The sequence below is a fragment of the Calypte anna genome, unplaced genomic scaffold (genome assembly GCF_003957555.1).
Source record: "Calypte anna isolate BGI_N300 unplaced genomic scaffold, bCalAnn1_v1.p scaffold_86_arrow_ctg1, whole genome shotgun sequence".
NCBI classification, from domain to species: domain Eukaryota; kingdom Metazoa; phylum Chordata; class Aves; order Apodiformes; family Trochilidae; genus Calypte; species Calypte anna.
In genome coordinates this window covers 57,986-77,475 of record NW_022045534.1, presented here as the reverse complement: position 1 = coordinate 77,475, position 19,490 = coordinate 57,986, and the positions used below count along the sequence as shown (strand labels likewise).

At 51.4% G+C, this 19,490-nt stretch overlaps 1 protein-coding gene across 4 annotated transcripts; it reads right to left on the bottom strand.

Annotated features, from left to right (window-relative positions):
* Window positions 1–678: 678 nt before the first annotated feature.
* On the bottom strand, window positions 679–11,814 carry FNDC4 (fibronectin type III domain containing 4). 4 transcript variants are annotated; one of them, XM_030468856.1, is made up of 6 exons: window positions 11,644–11,814; window positions 6,714–6,829; window positions 6,002–6,206; window positions 5,022–5,111; window positions 3,832–3,965; window positions 679–2,294 (listed from the first exon to the last, which is right to left on the bottom strand). In XM_030468856.1, the coding sequence occupies exons 1-6, from the start codon at window positions 11,714–11,716 to the stop codon at window positions 2,262–2,264; spliced, it is 651 nt and encodes a 216-aa protein (XP_030324716.1). In that variant the 5' UTR covers window positions 11,717–11,814; the 3' UTR covers window positions 679–2,261. The 4 variants fall into 4 exon arrangements, with proteins under 4 accessions (XP_030324716.1, XP_030324715.1, XP_030324714.1 ...); XM_030468855.1 differs by having other exon boundaries at window positions 679–2,297; window positions 11,644–11,795; XM_030468854.1 differs by lacking the exon at window positions 679–2,294 and adding an exon at window positions 3,235–3,431 and having other exon boundaries at window positions 11,644–11,795.
* Window positions 11,815–19,490: the final 7,676 nt, after the last annotated feature.

Below are 19,490 nucleotides of genomic sequence, written 5' to 3'. Positions count from 1 at the left end.
AGGAGCTATCCCCCCTGTGCTAGGCTGCCAGGACCCTGGGGACCCTTGTTATATGGGGCGAGAGGGAGGGAAGCTGGTAAAGAACTCATGAGTAGGCATTGCTCTGCCCCTCCAGAATTGCACCTCTAACCACTTTCCAGGGCACCAAAGATTTTAAAAAACTCTTGTATTTCCCTGACAGCCCTTGTTTGTTTTTTTTTTCACTGTACTGCCCTAAAAACTAAATTAGCTGGCAACACAAGGTGGTGTGTCTCCCTGGAGCCCAAGTTACAGCACAGCACCACTTGGACTGCACGGTGGTGTTGCTTCCCAGGTACACCTCACCCCAGGAGCAGCATACCTCCCTCCTTCCAGGAGCCTGGTAGTATCTGGCCTCATCTTTCCTCCTGGCCCTGCTGCTAGGGTGTCCTGACTCCCTGCAACCCATTACACTTGTGTAAAGAAAGCCATCCTCAGTGGGTCAGGCTGCAACTGCAGCCTGCACACAGGCCAGCAGCCCAGCATGCAGCACCAGCACTCTCTTGAGGGTCAAAATGGCCTTAGAGGACCTTCAGCTCTTGCACACTGTGCAAGAACAGGTCTCCTTCTGAGGGCAATATACGCACACATGTTCACATACTGGTACACATGCACAAACGCGCACAACTACACACACAGACTTGCAGAGACACTGCTGCATTTGAGCCAGGATGCTTTTATTGAAAAGACCCTGCCATAGGGAGTCATTTATCCTGTCCCTTTCGCACCCAGTCCTGCAGCAGGAGCTGAGCAGCACCTAGAAGGAAGAGTCCTGAAAGTGTTTGATGGGGAAATTTATTCCTGGAAGACACTGGATCCTGTGATGCTTAAGTCCAGGGCTGCAGAGTGGCTGGCTCAGTGATAGGCCACAGGGCAGAGCATGGTGAGACAGCAGCAGCCAGGGCACTGCTGCCATCTCTGCAGCAGAGAGCCTCCTGGTACCACCCTCCCACCGCTGCCAAGGGGACATTACTGGGTCCAGACAGCCTCGGATACAGAACAGTGTGAATACGCAGGGACAGACTTTGCTTGCAGGCTCTGGGACACAAACAAGCACAGGCTTGATATCACCTCTTTACCAGCCCCAGGGTAGTCAGTGGCTCAAGTTGTCCTCACATGTTGTCCTCACATGGGCATGTAACAGCGAGCCAGTGGTCCATCAGCTCAGGGCATTCAGGGCCAGCCCCTTCCAACAGCTCTGTGTCACTTCAGCCAACCTGGTACACTGGGACAGCTCCAGGAGCCCGAGCATCAGCAGTGACACAAAGTCAGAAGACAGAAGGAGCCAGGAGCAGGCTGTGCTGCTGTTGGAGCTAGGGCTGTCCCCAGAATGGTGATGAGCTCTGCAGTGCACAGCCTGCTGAGTCTGCTGAGATCTTGCTAGGCTTCGTTACAGTACCTCCTCCAGGCAGCACCACACTGCTCATAGGGTGCTCAGCAGCTCCCTCAAAATCAGCCTGAATGTGTCAGACCTGAGCCCTGCCAGGGAAACGGGCAAAGCCACAGCCATGCCCTGGCCGATTCCTGCTCCCCTGGCTCGGGGAACTCACACCACCCTACAGACCTACTCCTGCCAGCACTCCCTGCCCTGGCCACATGCTCTGCAGGAATGCTGGGCACTGCAGCAGCACCAGCTCCTCCTGCTCACCCCTGTCCTTGTCCCCAGCAGCAGGGAGAGACCCTGGAGCAGCTGCAGGGCAACAGTGGGGTGTAGTGAAGCGCAATTCTCCAGTAGGGATCCACTCTCCATTTGTGTTCGCTGGGCTCAGCCCCACAGACCTCCTGCCACCTGGCCATGACCTCCCTGATGGCCCTGGGGCCATGGTGAGCACTGCCCCAGCCCCTCAGCTTCTGGGCTGAAAGGGGAGCCCAGAGTAAGGCCTGCTCCATGATGGCAGCTGGGCAGCTGCTGTTCCCCGGGGCTCCCCCCAAGCCAGTGCCCCAGCCCTTCTGCTCCCCAGGGCTTGCCCCCCGGGCTGGGGTCCCACCAGCCTCCCTCAGCTCCATGCTGGGCAGCAGCAGGAGAGTGGGGCCAGGGCGGGCAGGCCCCACACTGCATGCACGGCTGGGCGCTGGCGCCATGCACATCCCTGGATAGGTGCCCTCAGGAAAGCGTAAGTCCTGATCCACAGATCTTGGCATGCAGAGGTCCAGGCTGGGCACTGGGTGCTGCCTCTTCACCCAGGGCCTGCTGTGGCTCTGCAGGACACCCAGGACCTCAGGTGTAGAGACGGTGCCGCACTTTACACCTCGATTATATTGACCGAGGGAGACTTCTTCTATGAGGGAAAAACCCACAATAAGGCCCTGGCTTTGCTAAGCCCCTAAGGTGCAGATCCCCAGCACAGCCCCCTCCTCCCACAGCAGCACTCAAGGGTTGGAACTAGATGGTCATTAAGGTCCTTCCAAACTGAACTGTTCCATATCTCCCTGAGCAAACCAAAGGAGCTAACCCTGAAACTACGGCCTCTTGTGCTGACATGCTCTCCTGGCAGAAAGGTTGGATTTTCTCAAAAACTGCAAGCACGAGCAGGCATTTTTTTTCAAACTGTTATGAGCGTGCTCAGAGCACAGCAGGTCTGTGATTTCAGAGAAGGTGCTGGGGAGGGGTCCTGGTTGCTGCACACATTTTGTAGCTCAGCCCTTGCACACTGAATCTGGGTGTAGGAGAGTGTCCCCATGACCACACTTCACAACACAGCTCAGATCAAGAGCTGCACCGTTATAAGCTTCTGCATAGCAACGTGGCCCTGAAGACAGAAGAAGAAGGGAATGCAGAACTTTTTCTTTCTTATACTTTGTTCCCAGCTTTGTAATTAAGGACTACAATAATAAACTTGCAGTGTTGTCAGCTGCAAGGATGCCAAGAATATAGTGAATGCAAAAGAACAAACTGAGGTGCAACAGCCCCGTCCAGGTGAACTTTGCAAAAGCAGGAATAGGCTTTTGCACCTGACTTTGCAGTCCTATATGAGCAGGATCATTTGGAGTAGGGATGCAGAAGGAGGGGTCTTTTGGGCAAGGAGTTATCACAAAGCTAGAAAATCTGAAAGAGGAGAATGGGAGCCCTGACATCCAAATAGGAAGTTTCTGCCTCTGATACCTGCCAGAAACCAAGATGTGGAAGCAGAGGAGCAGTAAGTAGGCCAACACAGTGAGTAGAGTTCCCACCATTGACAGCAGATGGGGCACAAGAGAAAATCCAATGCAAGGTCATTAGAGCATGGACATTAGGGTTATAAATCACTGTCTTTGCCAAGTAACAAAGGGAAAAGTCAGGTGCCGAGGAAATAGCCAGATGAAAGTTCTGCTCCCTCCCCAACCACAGCCCAGCAGAGTTCTTCCATGAGGGTGGAGAAAGGGCTCTGGGATCTTTCCCATGAACAACTTGTGTGATGATGGCTTGGAGCAGGCTGCAGAGAAGGCGGAAAGCAAGCAGTGACAGACTGGTGTGGGAGCCATAAGAACAACTGCCCTGCTTGTCCGACTCCAGCCACAACCAGCAGGAGCCAGACCCATCTATGGGGTGCAGCCTTGGAGGGGCATGGTTAAGGGGCTGTTACAGTGAGAGGAAAGGTATCACCCTGATAGCCCAGCTGATGTATCCTGACACCTCTTCCAATGCTTCTCTTGCAGTCACCCATGGGGCACACACACTGCCCCTCAGAGACCAGGGGCCACTAAAAACTGAAGGCTTTTAGGGTGAGAACAAGAACTGGGCTGTTTCTGCTTCTGTAGAGAGATAGAACTTGTCCAGGCAGCACACCACAGCAGATGCCACATGCCATCCCTTCTGCAGCGCTCCCTACTCACCTTGCTCCGCAGCAGCCCTCCACTTGGCCGCTCTGGAGTGCTGTGCTCTGAGGATGGCTTGGTCTTTTCCTTGTTGTTGTTGGAGTCATTGTCCTTGATGATGTCATACTGTCTGCAGAACAGGGCAATCACCGCTGTGAAAGACAGGGAATGAAGGACACCCTCACTTGGTCTGTCCCTTCCTCCCCCCCCACAGTATCCCATCTGGACAGCAGCCAGGCCATGGGCCCTCTGGGGTGCTGGTCACCCACACCCCCAACCTATGTTGGATTGCACCAGGCACCATCTGACCAAGCAGCTGAGACACTGATGTGTTTGAAGCCATAAGGGCACACACAGGATGTGGGGTGCTCAGAGCTCTGAGGCCAAAGGCAGATGTTGAGGTACCTGGAGAGGGGCAGCCCTTGAAGTCAGTGAGCAGCGAGTGGCTGCTCTGAGTGCCACCAGCAAGGCACTAAAGCTACTGGCCCAGTGTTTGGGAACCTCACAAGGGCCAGCCCTTGGCTTTGTCCTGTCTTGCAAACCAGCTGTTGGGTCAACCACCTTGTCATGGCTCTACCACACCCAATTCACACAGGACATGCCCCACATCTGGGGAGCTTGGACGCATCCAGAGCAATTCTTTGAGCTGTAAGCACTACATGTGTGAGACCCATCCATACCACAAGGGGTTTTCACAGTCACCCAGACTGGACTTGACTTCTCCCTGTTGTCCCTCTGACACACCAACGTGCACGGGCTGTAAGCTAGGAGCAGCTGCCTTGTATTTTCTTCCATTGCACTAGAAAAGTGTTCATGGCCACAACAAGGAGATTCCTGCAAGATGCCACTAGAAAATCCATATTTACTGGGAAGGCAGTAGTGGACAAATGACTTCCCATTGACAGTGGCTGCCTGTGACCACTAAGGAGCTGACTGTTATCTCCTAGGCTTCCTTGCTCCCAGGGGAACCTGTGGTTTACTGAAGCAGACAGACCAGCCAGCCCAAATTCTGCAGTCCATCACTGCTGAGCAGTGGCTGTGGCTGCTCCTCTTACTCTCCTCTCAGGCTTCTACAGAGACTCAATGAACTTACTGGGAAGGATGCCAAACCCATACCAATATGCCTCTGCCCTCTCTTGAGCCCCATCATCTTTGTGGACCCTGGATTGCACCTCTGCCCCAGCCAGAATGTTCCTTGTGGCACTTACCTGCCCACATGAGCAGCACAGCCACGATGATGATAATCTCTCCTGTCTGGAGTTGTCTGTCTTTGTCCAGCCCTTCCATGGTGATGTCACCTGCAGGGAAGCAAATCCAGGCAGGCATGGCAGCAGATACCCTCCCACCAGAACCTACTTCAGGAGAAGCAGCAGCACTCAAGGATATGAGGAGCTCCAGAGAAGAGAGACCCACCTACCCCAAACAATGATGGGTGTGGGATGATGTCTTGTCTGGAGACAGGACATGGAGCCTGTGGCTTTCCTGTGTCAGATAAACCATTTTGGCTATCAATGGCCATCAGGGATTTTAACAGCTTGTTTGGGTCAACTAGGGACTTCACAATTCAGGGGAGTAATTACCAAGGTTACTCCCTATGTAGGGACCAGGGCAGGCTAGGAGGACTCTGAGTTGAACACAAACATTCTGAGGGAACTAAGACACCTGCTTGCCCTGTTACACTCTTCTCAAGTCCCCCTCTCATGGCTAGTGCTGGAGACAGACCTCTGTGCCCAGCGAATCCCCTCTGGGCATCATCTCTCTTAAATTCATGACCAGCATGTAGACAGCCCCAAGGCAAGAAGGCACAACATGGATATGAGTAGGAAAGGAGACTGTGGGGCTCTCTCGTTTGTCCTTTGGTAGCTTTCAGGCGGGGAGGTGTGAGAGCCTGCTCAGTATTTGCTTCCTACAGGCAGCAGCTGAGCAAGCCACAAGTTGTCCTTGCCACAGCCTGCTCAGCTGAACAGGGTACCAAGACCTGGGATAGGAGGGCTGTAAACTAGGGCTGGGGGACATTATTGTGGCTACAACAGCAGCCTCTACAGCCCTGTTACCATGATGAAATGTGTGTGCCAAGTTGCTCAGGGCAGCACCTTCCTCACAGGCTGCTGGATCCCAGCCTGTGGGCTGTGAAGACCTCCAGGTGTGGCCCCATCGGCACCTGGGCCATGCTGGAAGGAGCTCTCACCTTGGTTGGAGCTGTTGGAAGGGAGGCGATCAGTCTCCTTCAAGGTTCGGAAGTGGACGCGCTTGCTGGCCTGGCTCTCCCCATACAGGCCGATGCTCTGCACCTGGATGATATAGTCTGCATCCTCTGCCAGGTCCCACAGCACGCAGGCACGGTTGGTGGTGTTCACCTCCCGGATGAAGCGCTGCATCTGACCATCCTGCCGCTGCCAGAGTGAAGAGCGGTCATCCCCGGGAGACTGCACCAGGCACAGGCCCCTGTCTGAGGCACACTGCCCTCACTCCTCACTCCTCCCTCCCTCCCTGGGCAATCAGCCCACAGGTGGGCCAGCCTGCTCAGCACCTTGCTAAGCAGCATCCCAGTGTGGCTGGAGAGCCAGGCCCCTCCCTGGAGAAGCCACCATCATCTGGGGCCATGGAGGTGGAGCAGGGCAAGCAAAGAAGGGTTATGTCATGGCTGAAGCACCATCCTTATCCAGAGAAACTGCAGGGAAGCCACTGGAGGGACAGCTACCCCAGCATAGCCCATGGTCTGCTGCTTCCCACCAGGAGGGGTGGGTCAGACATGGCGCCCTGGCAAGGACTGCTCAACAGCTGAGGTATCCTCAGGCAGGTGCCAGAGGAGCTCCAAACTGAGCTAGGAGGGCTGGCATAGGAGCATGCTGGTAATCAGGGAGAGGGGTCCCATGCCCCTGGGGACAGAGCCTGGGTACCTGCTGTAAGATGGCATAGCCGATGACCACATCTCCTTCTGGGACGTCCCAGGAGACTGTGGCAGAGTTTGCCTTCAGCTGTGTCACAGTCACGTTGACAGGGGATGGTGGCCTGTCTGGATAAGCCAAGGATGGACAGAGGTAAGGCACAGGAAAAAAGCAAAAGAAGATGTCTCAGGACAGGCACTCGCCCTGCACACCACCATGAGGGGGCCTCTCCAACATCTGCCCACAGCAGCCCAATGACCAGGCCTACAGGGAGCAGGTTCTCTGGTGAAGGCATCCCCATGAGAGAAGCAGGACAGTGGTTGTCCATGGTTGAGCCGCTTTCACCAGCACCACACACACAGCCTGGAGCTCCCAGGCAGCTCCTGCAGTGTGTGGGTGGCACAGAGCTGCTCCCTGTCCCTGCAGCCACCCTCTGTGGCACCTGGTGGATTTGGTGGTCCATGCTCACTGTCCAGAACTCCTCTCTGCCTGGGTCTTGATGAAAAACGTGCTCAGAGCACACCTCACCCTCGTCAGCATCTTGCGGTGGGGCAGGAGGACAAGAGCCAGCTGGCTGGCTCTTCTCCAAAGGGTTTGCTGGCAGTGGCAGACACAGCCCATTGCTCATAATTCCTGTTCCACGTAAGGCCTCCTAGTAGGCTCCTTTCACCTTGCAGACATGAAAATGGGAAACACATGAAGACCTGTCCTGAGCCAAAAAAAGAAGAATTACAGAGTTAAGAGACTGTCATGGCAATTTAACCAGATCCTGCAGCTCAAAATCACATGAAAAGTTCCTGCTGCCTGTCTTGGAGGGCTGCAGAGACTGGCTATCAAAGAAGAGAATGACTCCACAACAGCTCTTCACAAGGGCAGCTGCTTGCAGATCTAAAGTACTTTCATCACTGCTCAGATCTTCATCTGCTGGAAAGTTTACTTCATTCAGCTCCAGCACTAGCAGGAGCAGGTCTGCCTGGCATGACATGCTCCTGCTCATTCTGGGCACAGAGCAGATTCTTGGCTGGGAAGTCTCATGCTTCTGTAAGATCCAGAAAGTCTGAACAAATCCTACACTAATGCAGTTTTTCAACCAAGACTGATGATAAAATCAGGCTCTTCTAAGCTCTGGTGCTGCCCCATGGATGTGCACATCATGAATGCTGGCACACCGCTCAGAACTGCGTAGGAAGCATCCCAGACACAGTATTTATATATCAACTGTGACAGAAAAATGGGGCAGCTTGTGGAATAAACACACTATGCAACTCAATCTGGCCATCTCATCTACCTGGCTCTGCTCCCTGCTCTGGAGTGGGGAGGTAAGCCCAATGCAGAAGGCAGGGCTGACTTTCCCAGCAGTGCAATGCCCTCAGCTGCAACACCAGAAGAAACACCCCACTGTTGCTACCCTTCAGAAAGATGGCCTAACTGACCCACAGTCTGCACCATCAGCAGCCTGAGGTTTAACCATACGAAGACCATGGCAGGGTCTTGCACAGGTGCACAGAGCTGCATGCAAAGCCAAAATTTGTCTGGAAGTTAGACACGGGAGCTCATGAAGAAAGACACTGAGGCTGCTGCTTGTGTGTCCTCTCTCTCTGCAAACAAGACAAATCCTCCTACAAGCTGCTGGTGTAGCACAAGTTTGGTGCTGTGATTTATACAGACAGAAAGAGCCCCAGAGGGCACCTAAGAACAAGAAAAAAGACAATCATAGACACCAGCCACAAACACCATTAGAGTGGCAAACACAGGTCACTTATGTAGGTCAGCCCTCTACATGCATTTGTTCACATTTGAATACACCCAGCTCTGTGGCAGATCCAACAAGGAAAAGCCTGTGATTCCTCCTCCAAAAAACCCAGGTCTGTGGTCTGCCATAGGTACCCAAGACAGATAGGAGGGTCACCCACAGTGCCCAGAAAACACGTTCTCAGAGGGACACTGGGGCTGAGCATATCCCCAACAGGAGCCTGCCAAATCACCAGGAGATAGCAACATTGGAGACAACATGAACAAGGACATCCCAGGATTCTGTCTCCTCTCTTCCAGAACAGGAGACTGGAAAATTAGAAAGGATTCAAAGATATCTCTGTCCCACAAGGAGTGTGTCTCCATAGAGTTTTGCCAGCAGGACTGTGGTTCATCACTCTAACCTGAGACAGAGACTCTCAGCCATCTTGTTGCCTGCACATCCTGGTCTCCCAAAAAACAACAAAACTGGCTGAATAAAGCTGCCATCCCCAGACCTGGCCTCTGATGGGACATGTGTGTTCTGTGCACACAGGAACCCAACTCCCCCTCAGATGTGCTCTGCCTTCCCACTCCAGCCATGGCCAGTGTGCAAGGTAGCACTAACATGCTCTGCTCTTCAGAATTGATGAGCTTAATGCTATGGGTGTGATCAGACCCTGCCATTTGGCCTCAGGACAAGAACAGGACATGGTGCTTCACAGGATACATCTACAATAATAAATTGTTATCTTTTTATATCTAACAATGGTAAGAGGTCTGAGTGTGCCCTAGGTTGGACTTCCCAACATTTAAACGTATGTGGAGAAATTAAAGGCAGAGTCTGACATCTCTGTGACATTAAAGTCTGTGGATGGAGCTTGCAGCCAGCTCCTTGCTCTGCAGAGTAATTCTCTATGCTTCTGAAGGGAGCCCAGCCCAGGTTTCTAGGCAGGAGATGCTCAGATGTGGCCCTGGGGCTGAATCACTCCATGATTTGAGAACAAGAGCTCAGCACTGATCCACGAGCTGTGCTGCTGGGTCTACACAGGGCTGACAGTGCTACCTGACTTTTACTTAGCCAAAGCTTGCATAGGACCTGCGTATGGACCATCAGAGGGGGGATGCACCCCTGGTGTCACACTGCAAAGACAGTACACTCAAAGCCAGCCTGACCTTTTGTAACATCCACAGCCAGTGCCCAAAAGTCCCTAATGGAGAGAAGGAAGGGCATGTGGGGGCAAAGCAGAGCTATAGGATACACAGCTTCACTTGATGAAGGATCCAGGCAAGCAGATCTGAATGTGTTGAGGTTCCAGTTTGTCACTGGAAAAATGAACGTCCATTGGTCAGACTACAGTTCAGCAAATGGCAGAAAAGACATCTCTGAGCACACAGGCTCTGCATGCCTAGCAGGAAGAGACAGGACAAGAAGCTTCAGATGTCAAACCTTGAGAAGTTCATCCTCAAAAAACACATGCCGATGTTTAACCCCAAGGATAAGCACAATGAGACCTCACCGAGCTGTTGTGACAAGACCTCCAAAGGACAGCTCACACCACAGAAAGCTTGTAGTAGTATCTCCACATTAAATCTAATGTTCTCCATACAGCTTTGCAGCTGAGGTCTGAGCAGTTTCATGCCAGAGCTGATGCCATAAAGATCTGAATGCAAGGTCTCCAAAAAAACGTAAAGCCAACTATTAAAAACACTCCTGAGCCAAGATGCTCCAATACTCTGCTGGGCTCTCTGGGAGAAGCACACTATGGTTAAGCCCTGCCCAATGCATTAATTGCTAATGATTCTACATCATTTGTAAGTTGTCCAGCTTCACTTTTGATTAAAGCCATATTAAGAAATGGGTGCCACCACAAAAAAAACCAATCACTTAAGGCCTGGCAGACCCTTTTGTCCTGTCAGCACATTTCCTTCGGGCCTGCTGAAGAGGTGGGAAGCACTGGTCCTGCATGCTGGAGCCAGTGACACTGCAGCTGGGCAGCTGACTCAGGGGCAGCTCAGCACCCACATGGATCTGCCCCTCACCCTGGCTTGGCAGGGTAGAGAAGGGATCAGACAGAAGCCCCTCAAGAGTGATGGTGGCAGACCTGGTGCTGCACAGTGATGGGGCACAGCCCCAGTGGAGTTCTCCCCAACCTGCTGTGACTGCAGAGAAGGGACCTCACCTGATCCTTGGCCCGTGCCCTTGGGACTGCTGCTCAAGGGCACCCAAATGTTTGCAGAACTTTGCGTGCAGCAGGGAGGTAAGCATCACACTGCACATCTAAAAATAAGTGGCCCCTTTTTAACAACCTTGACTGCATTTCTTCCTTAATCCGTCAGGGCCTGGAGTTCATATTTTGCAAGGACATAAACATGGCAGAACGCATCAGAACGTGTCTGATACCTGCAATCCAATTGAAGACAACAGTAACCTGACAAGGGGACAAACAGGCAGCAGAAGGCTGCCAGTGGAACAGGGTCATTTGCACAAGTCCGGGAAGAACAGGACAGAGGTCCCCGGCAGCCCTCGCTGTCTTCCCAAGCACCAGCCCAGAGGAAGCAGGGCAGGCAAGCGGCAAGAACGTCGGTCCGGTTCGGTCTGGCGGGGACCCGCTCACAGCCCAGCGGCACCGGAGCGTTGCTGCCCGGGGCAGTTACTCCCTCGGATGAGCGCGAGGAGGCACAAGGAGGGCCGGGCCGGCCTCCCCCCAGGCCTGGTCCAGAGCCTCGGGGAGGCAAAACCGCAGCCCAAGACTCCAGGTGGAGCGGGGAGAGCCCGGTGGGGGCAGCGCGGCCGCACGATCGCACCCCGTCCCACCGGGGGGGAACGCGGCACGGCCGAAGGTACTGCCGGTTCCCGGGGCACGGCAGCCCAGGGGGGCAGAGGGAGCAGGGCCAGGCCCAACACGGTCGCAGCCGAGGCTGTGCCGGGGCCGGGGGAAGGCCGGCGGACAGGTCTGGCGGGGAGCCCCAGCCCACAGCAAGGGAGGGCTCAAGGGGTCCCGGCCCGGGACCTGACGAAGGGCGGCGGAGCCGCCGGGACGACAGAGGCAGCAGCACCGACCTCCGCCCGGGGACCGCTGGTCCCGCGCCCCCGCCCGGCCCCGTGGCACCCGGCAGCCCGGGCCCTGCTGAAGCAGGGCTGCAGCGCGGCCCCCAGACCCGTCCCACCCTGTCCCGTCCCGTCCCTTCCTGACCCGACCGCACTTACTGGCTTTCACGAGGCAGAGGTCGCAGCTAAAGAGCACCAGGACAGGGTTGAGGAAGGCCGAGAAGCGGGCCATGGCGGCGGGCCGCCGCGGGGGAGCCCCAGACTGCGGCCCCGGCCCGGGCGGCAGCCCTGGCACCGGCCCGCCTCCCTGCGCCGCGGGACGGACCGGGCCCGAGCCCCGGCCGCAGCTCGGGGGGGGCGGAACGGCCCCGGACCGCCCCGCCCCGGACCGCCCCCGGAGAAGCTCCGCAGCGGCCCCGGTCACGCCCCCCGGCCCTGCCCCAAAATTACCATCACCGAACCCGAGCAGTACCCCACAACGCCTGTGACCCCCCCAGTAACCACCAGTTCCCCCCATGCTGTTTCCCCGGTGCTGTGCCTCCCCTTGGTGTCCCCCCCAAGTGACCACCGGGGTCTCCATCCAAGAGAGGGTTCCAAGGGGGGACCAACCATCGGCAGAGGCTCCACATGCAGGCAGGCATCCTGGGTAGTGGGTTCACGGTCTCGCCTGGTGGCACCCTTGTCCCACTGGTGTCATCATGACTGCTGGGGCACTGAGAGATGCAGATCCTGGGGCTGGTGCACCCATCGCAGCTCCACCAGCTACTCTGCTCAGGGCTGCTCCAGCTGAGCATGGGGACATAGGCATGTGTTGTGCCCTGACTCAGGAATAGCAGCACTGGGCTAGGGAAGTGGAAGGACATAAGGAAATGACCTAAACTCATTCTCTACCACCGTGCAGGCAGGCAGATGTGTGGGCAAGGGAGACTGAAGGGAGTCAAGCCAAGTGGGAATCTACGAGCTTCCTTGGTTCCAAGGGGCTGCTAAGGTGGCTCAGCCTAACTGTGACCTTGGGAAGACATGGGGACTCCTGAGGCTCCTCAGTGTCCAGACAATGTCCTTTGCTGCAGCCTGTGTTGTCCTGGCTGTGTAGGATAACCAGAGCTAAACAGCAGCTCGACCAAGCCCTAGCTCTGGTCAGCCTGCACCCACAGTACATTGATGGGTTACAGGTGAACTGATCTGCTTTAGGGAAAACTGTGGAAGAGCAGGGTAGTGCTGTTGCCATGGGAAAGGTTTAATCTGCATGTTAGTGTGCAAAGAACAAGTTCCAGCTAAGCAGAAATTGACGTCTGGCAGATTCTGTTAACTTTGCAGCTGTATGGCATATCGGGTGGTCTTTTGGCCCTACGTAGATTGTTCATTGCTGCTTTTCAGCTGCCCTTGGTGGTTGAGATTACACCCTTCCCTTGCTGAGCTTCACTGCAGGAAACAGTGGCTAGGATGAAGGTGAGTCTGATCCTGCTTTCCCATCAGAGTTCTGCTAGGAAGGCTCCTTCTCCTCAATCTGTATGCTGGGGAAGGAATTTCAAGGAAAGCCAAGGGCAGAGCTGGCAACTGCAAGAGATTTTAGAGTAACAGGCTACTGGCTGTCCCTTTCTGCAAGACCTGTTCTCACTTGGTCACTGCAGGTGTGGCCTGTTCCACACCTGGTTATTGCAGTTTTCTGCTAACCTGATCATTGGTGTTAATATTCACTGTTCCGTGGCCTCCAGGTGGCCAGGCTCTTTGTCACTGCCTGCTTTGTAGCACTAGTTCTTCTGCTCAGGCAGCTCAGCATGTATATAGTGTTGCCAGAGAGCTGCTGGTCATGCTGCTGCCCTCACCCAAACCACCAGTCAGGTCCTTTTCTTTCACACAACAAATCATTAGCTTCACTTCACACAATGCTTTTTTCAATCAATAATTGACTTCTCTAGTTTGTTCTTTTTTGCTTTTTAGTGGATTAGTTATTTTGCCCACATACTAAGCTATGTCTCCAATTGTTACCAGCAACAGCCTTTGGAGCACAACCTCCCACACTCACACATTGTCTAGTTGCTTACCAGTTGCAAGGTTTGGATCCCTTCAGTTCAGCTGCACATCTTGTAGGCTCCATGGCTTGCCCAATCTAGTCCAGCTTGCACAGGTGGGACAGATGAAGATGACATGGCAACTTTTAAAAGATATTGTTTGCAAAGGGCAGCACTGCAGATGTTAGGTGGCAGTGAGTAATGCTGTTCTCTGACAGCAAGTGGGAGAGTTTATTCCACATCGCCCAAAGCTGCTTTCAAGAATCATGCTGTGACCAACAGAAGGTTACTTCTGCCCACCACTGCTGGCTGAGTGGCATTCCTGGGCTTTATACATCTGCCAGGCTGGTTGTCCTGGGCATGGGAAAGGACATGCAGTGTCCCTCTGGGCAATCCTGAGAGTTTAGCAACCATCTCTTCATGCCCTGCACTGGGGAAGAACCTGTGGCTGTGTGAAGGCTGCTGTGGGAGCAGAGGAGAGCATTTGTATCTGTGGCTTCAGTCTGTAGATAATAAATACTCGGAGCGCAAACTCTCCACACATATTTTATTATAATTTGAGTGTGTGAGGTTTTTGGCCAGGCAAAATTAAATTTGCAATCACAAACCAGTAACTAGCCCATCTAAATTGTATTATGTGCCTTGCAGTGCCTTTTACTTGGAGTTCAGTGGGGAAATCCAGCAGCAAGATGGTGATCACACCCCCATCTCAACAGCCTGGCCCAGATCTGGTTCCTCTCCTTGCCTGCTGGAGATGTTGCAACCACCACTGCCGGGGCTGCTGTTCTGCACCGGCTTTATCTTGCCTCCTGTTCACTGGAAGATCATTTCCAAGTTATGTTTTGAGGGTCCTTTCACATCGTTCCAGCCGTGCTCATGTGCCCACTCATTTTCCTCCCATGGAGGTGGAATTAACTCATTGATCCCGTTGATAATAACAGAGGGCAAAGGTACAGCAAATTACAGGTATTTTCTATAAAGCATCTGCAGGAAATTCCCCCATTGTCTTCAGCCAAGGAATGGGCTCAGATCCATCACCAGCTTGTGGATATCAACCCTTTGAGACTATGAAATGTGGAAAGCCCCTCTGCTAATCATTAATAGTTCCCAGCCCTCCTTTTTTGTTCATTTGATGATGGCAGTTTTATACCATCTGCTGCATAATTGGTTTGGGGCAATTCAGCACCTCCCTGGAACATTTATACTTTTTATTATTACAGGATATTGTGAAGTCAAGAGTTTGGCTATGCAATTATGTGCAATGTGGAAAGTAATTTGTTCTGTTGGGTTTCAAACAGCTGCCCAATTATTTCTTCCGGCACTTCCTAGTTTCTATTGTAAGAAACAGTTAATAATTGTTTGCTATGTATGTGCATTGTACCATTTGTGACTCTGCTGATCCCTAGAATTTTTCCCAGCTGATAATTTCTTTTCTATCCTTTCAAGATGAAACAAGTAGACAGCATATGGTGTTTGAGACGTGGGTGTCCTGTGTATTAATACATGGATAATAATGTCACCACTCAGCCCTTTCCCAGATCATTAACACCACATGATGGCATCAAGCTAAAGCTGAAAAGGGATCTGGCAGGTGTATTGATAGCATGAGTATCGAGTACTGTCATGGTCATGTAGCACATGAATGATGAAAGTCACAGAGCTTCTTTGCTTGGGAACTAGCATCAGCCTCTGTCGAAGCCCACAGTGGCACCACAAGTTAGAAGCTTTTTTGTTATTCCTCATTCTACAAATGAGAGTGTAAATGAGCAGAGAAACATACAAAGCACTGGACTGGGGGCTGGAGAGCTAACCCCAGTGAGAAAGGCTCTGGGCAAGTGCTGCATCCCAGGTTGAACACTGGGTCTGTAGTGACCGGCCACCATAAAGGTGTCACCTTTATGTGGAAATGGGCACAGAGCCTGCAAGGGGCCCAGGCTGTCTCAAATGCCTGATCTGCATGGTAGCAGATCACCTTTCTCTTCTGGTGCTACATGTCCATCCAGCGGCCTGGGCTTCAAGGAAGGAGAAAAAAATCATCTGAGGGGCCATAAGAGGGAAGTCTGGACAAAGCAGCTTATGGTGAAAGCTTAAATTAGCCTGGGTTGTTTAGTCTAGAAACTTTGAAACAGAGAGGGATGTGCTGATAGCTGCCAAGTATGTACAAGACGGCTGGAGACTGGGGTGGCCCTGGGGAACCTGATGAGCTCTCATGACACCCCACAGAATCCCTGAGCCATTGTGTTGCATCAGACCCAGGCACACATCCAGCAGCAGAAACAGCCCTGTATGCTGAAACAAAGGCACATGGGTCCCTATGTCCGCAATAGCACCTTCCACCCACAGGGTGCATCCTCTGGGACCCTCTGTTCCTTCTTATTTCCTACTCTCATGCCTCTCTGCCTGAGAGTGCAGAGAGTGCTCATGGACAGTTTTGCTGGGCAGGAAAGGTCTGATTTCATGGGCAGGTCGTTCTCTTTCTCCTCCTGCTGTGTCCTCTCCCCTTCCAGACTCAGCTCCCCTGAGGTGAGGTCTCTGGCTGGCATCCACCTATGTTCCCACTTGTGCTAGCCATGGCTCCTGCTACAGTCCCAGAATTTGTCAGTCCAGGGGGCTGCATGTCCCCGTTTATCTCTCCATGTTCTTTCTGGGTGCTTTGATTCCTTCTCTACTCCTCTGCAATACCTGGGAAGCAACTTCCTGCTTGCAGTCACAGTGGCTTGGCTGACAGCGTGGCACCACTCCTTGCCAATGTTCCCCAAGCTTCCACTAACATCCCCCCTACAACAAGGTAATATCTAGTACTGAGCTTATCGTATTAGGGTTTAGCCAAGGCACCTCTCTGAGATAACTAAACTCCTTCTGAAAACCTTCACAAGTTTGTGGATGCCACTGTTGAGACAGCAGAGTCTCTGACACTGATGACGTCTTCTTAGAGATGTAAGAACTCTGCCACAGGCTTGACTTCCAACAACAACCAAGAGGATTTGATCAGACATACCTCTGTGAGGAAGCTGTGCTCCTCTCTACCTCTGACCAGCCCAGGAGGTTCCTGGCTTGCAGGCCTCCACCCTTACCAACCCATGCTGTGGGGTCTGGAGTCCCCCTCTGCAGATGAGCCCACACAATCAACAACAACAGCAGGTTTTGCTTCAGCACACCACTGGGGCAAGCTTTTGAGCTGCCCAAGAGTCGGTTGGCTTTCTGGGCTGCAAGTGCACATTGCTGGCTCATGTCTGTTTTTTTGGTAGGGAGAGCAGGGCTGCTCTCAATCAATTTATCCCCCATTTATCCTGTACTGATACTGGGGATGGAATGGGGATGCCTCAGGCCTGTCAAGGGCCCCCAGGATGGCACCCCTTCCCTCAAATGAGTCAATAACCTTCACATAGAAGGTTGCTGAGGTCTATAATTTTATATCTGGAGAGGAAGCATACGTGCAAAAAGAATATCCAGGGTGCAAAAAGAACAACCGACGGTGGTTTGAGTCTATACTGAAACATGATATTTGATGTGGCCATGGCAAGATGTTTTGAAGAGGAAAAAGCTTCAACATACAGCTCACTGCAGCAGTAAGAAGTTTTGAAGTACTCATCCAGGATTTCAGGATATCCCCAATTTAAATGCAGCAATACTTCCAGCAGGTGAAATTCAAACCATTCATGAAGGAGTCTGAGGGCTGTAAGGACAATGTACTGAGGTTACTGGGTGCTTTTTGTTTTATAATACTGAATTTCATCTGCTGTTCCATCTCCCAACCTCTTAGTATTCTAAGATGCTGCAGCATTTCCTTGTGGTTACCTTTCCACTTACCCTGCCCACTTACTTCCTAGATCATGGGGAAAATTTTGAATAGCCCACAGTTAGTGTGGATACCTGTGGGATTCCCTCAGTGGCCTCACTCCTCTGAAAATACCAAATGCCTCCTCCAAATGCTTCCTCCAGATTCCAACATGACAACCACCCTGTTTATTGCGTGGCAGTCTCACTTTTTAAATAGGTAATCTTGGCACAGAATTTTCAGAGTTGGAAAAGATCTCTAAGATCACCAAGTCTAACTTTTTGGAAACACAAATAGCAGATGCAGCAAGACATAGCTGAAGATAAGCGGAAAAGTCTTCTTTTCAGGTTAACCCATTTAAAAAAATACGTAAATCAGGTGTATGAAGTCAATCTCCCTTTCAGGGATGCCCTGGTGCCTTCCTCACACCCCACATCATTCCTTTACATATCAGTCCCCCCTGTTGCTATAATCCTGACATGTGCTAGTCTCTGCTTTCCATGAAAAAGAAAATCTATACTTTTTACCTGTCCCTGTCCAGGGCAGCAGGGAGCACAGACACCCCTGTGTGGGGCCCAAAGAGTTTGTTTCTACTTGCATTTAAATAAAGCCTTTATTTGAACAACTAGCTTTTGTTACCTGCTTCTGAAGAAAGGCAAAAAGGCTTGCTTCTGGGGTACAACTGCATTTAAAAAACCCAAACACCTCTGATTTAGAAGACCTCTGAACATAATTCAGATGGATTTTTGGACCTGATTCAACATGCATTAAAAGGAGACACTGCACTCATTAATGCCTCAGCAGAGCTGCTCAATATAACCACTACCTTCCTCCCCCTACCCACCCCAATCTCTATTACACATGCTGTATTTTAATTATGGAATTTATCTACTTAATTTTGAAGACAGCTGGCCTTCAGAGTCAATCAGCACTTGAGAAATAATGTTACACTTGGTGTGATAAACTTTACAGTCCAGCAGCGTCCCTGGGTGACACCAGCCCTACCCTTGCCATGCACCGAGGACCAAACTACCCCAGGAGCTGTTCTAGCACCTGGTTCTGCTTGGAAGATTCAGGGAAGGATGGTAAATAATCTTCTGAAAAGTTTTCTACATTATTATTAATGGCTTTTAGCAATTCTTAGAAAAATGTGGAAATCCTTGAGGATTAAGAAAAAAACACCAATACAAACACCAAGATATTCTCTCTACTCTTAAAAATTAAAAAGCAAACAAACAAACAAACAACAAAAAGAAAACCCCAACAAATAAACAAAACCAGAAACCAAAACCCTAGTGTTGTGCTAGTATTTAAAAAAAAATGGTAAGTTGTATGCTGGGAGCAAGTACAGCTCCTCAGTCTGACATCTTGCAGGCAAACCAACAGAACAGTTCACATTAGGGGGCATGATAAGTAAAACCAGCCAATGTGGTTTCACAGAGAACAGTTTTCTGTAAACATTATTTTTTTAATGAATTACAAGTCTAGGTTAGTAAAAGTAGCTACTGACATTGTGAATTCCTGTAAGGCATTGTTCTTGGTGCCACCTATCACACAAATAGTGGTGGAGCATGTTTAATGCTAGTTGTTAAGTATTTGTAAATAAGGATATGTCCTAGAGAATCTCAGAGTCTGCAGCTTTTTGACATCTTTATCAAGACGATTAATGAAATTACAAAACAATTGCAAAGAAAATCTGCTGATTAAAAAAAAAAGCTGATGACAAAGCAATGAAAAGATTGAATATACAACAAAGGTTTCTGGAAAAGTGGCTCAAAAAAACAAACAGTTATTACAGTCTCTGCTAGGGTAACCCTGTGAAATATAACAATGTTTTAGAAAGGGCAGACGAGTTCATCATGAGCTGTCTGGCCTTAAACCCTGTTAACCTCAATTTATAGAAAAACAAGGGAAATGGGCTATCAGATGCATCTTTAGAACAATTGAAAAATTGTGCTCAAGAGGGTAAATAGCAAACTGAGTGTAATACAAAACACTGTAGTACAGGGTAAAGAAGCAGTTGGAGGGAAAAAAAGGTAGTTAAGAGCAGAGCAATATAATTGCATTCAACAGAAGACAAATTATTACAGAACACTGCAACCTGGGTCATGTCTCCAGACTTTAAAATCCAAATATACGCTAATCAATATATAAAACGCCAGCAAAGAACAACAACAAAATACAGTTTTGACTGAGACCAGCACCTCTCTTCAGCT

What these genes read in the sequence shown, in the direction of transcription:
- FNDC4 (XM_030468854.1), bottom strand. Translation starts at nt 11,716, where the DNA reads ATGGCCCGCTTCTCGGCCTTCCTCAACCCTGTCCTGGTGCTCTTTAGC. An exon ending in TTCCAACAGCTCCAACCAAG is followed by an intron (nt 5,112 to 6,001) that starts GTGAGAGCTCCT and finishes GCTTCCCTGCAG; the next exon opens with GTGACATCACCATGGAAGGG. An exon ending in GAGGGCTGCTGCGGAGCAAG is followed by an intron (nt 3,432 to 3,831) that starts GTGAGTAGGGAG and finishes CCTTCTCTGCAG; the next exon opens with CCTGCTCCAAGCCATCATCA.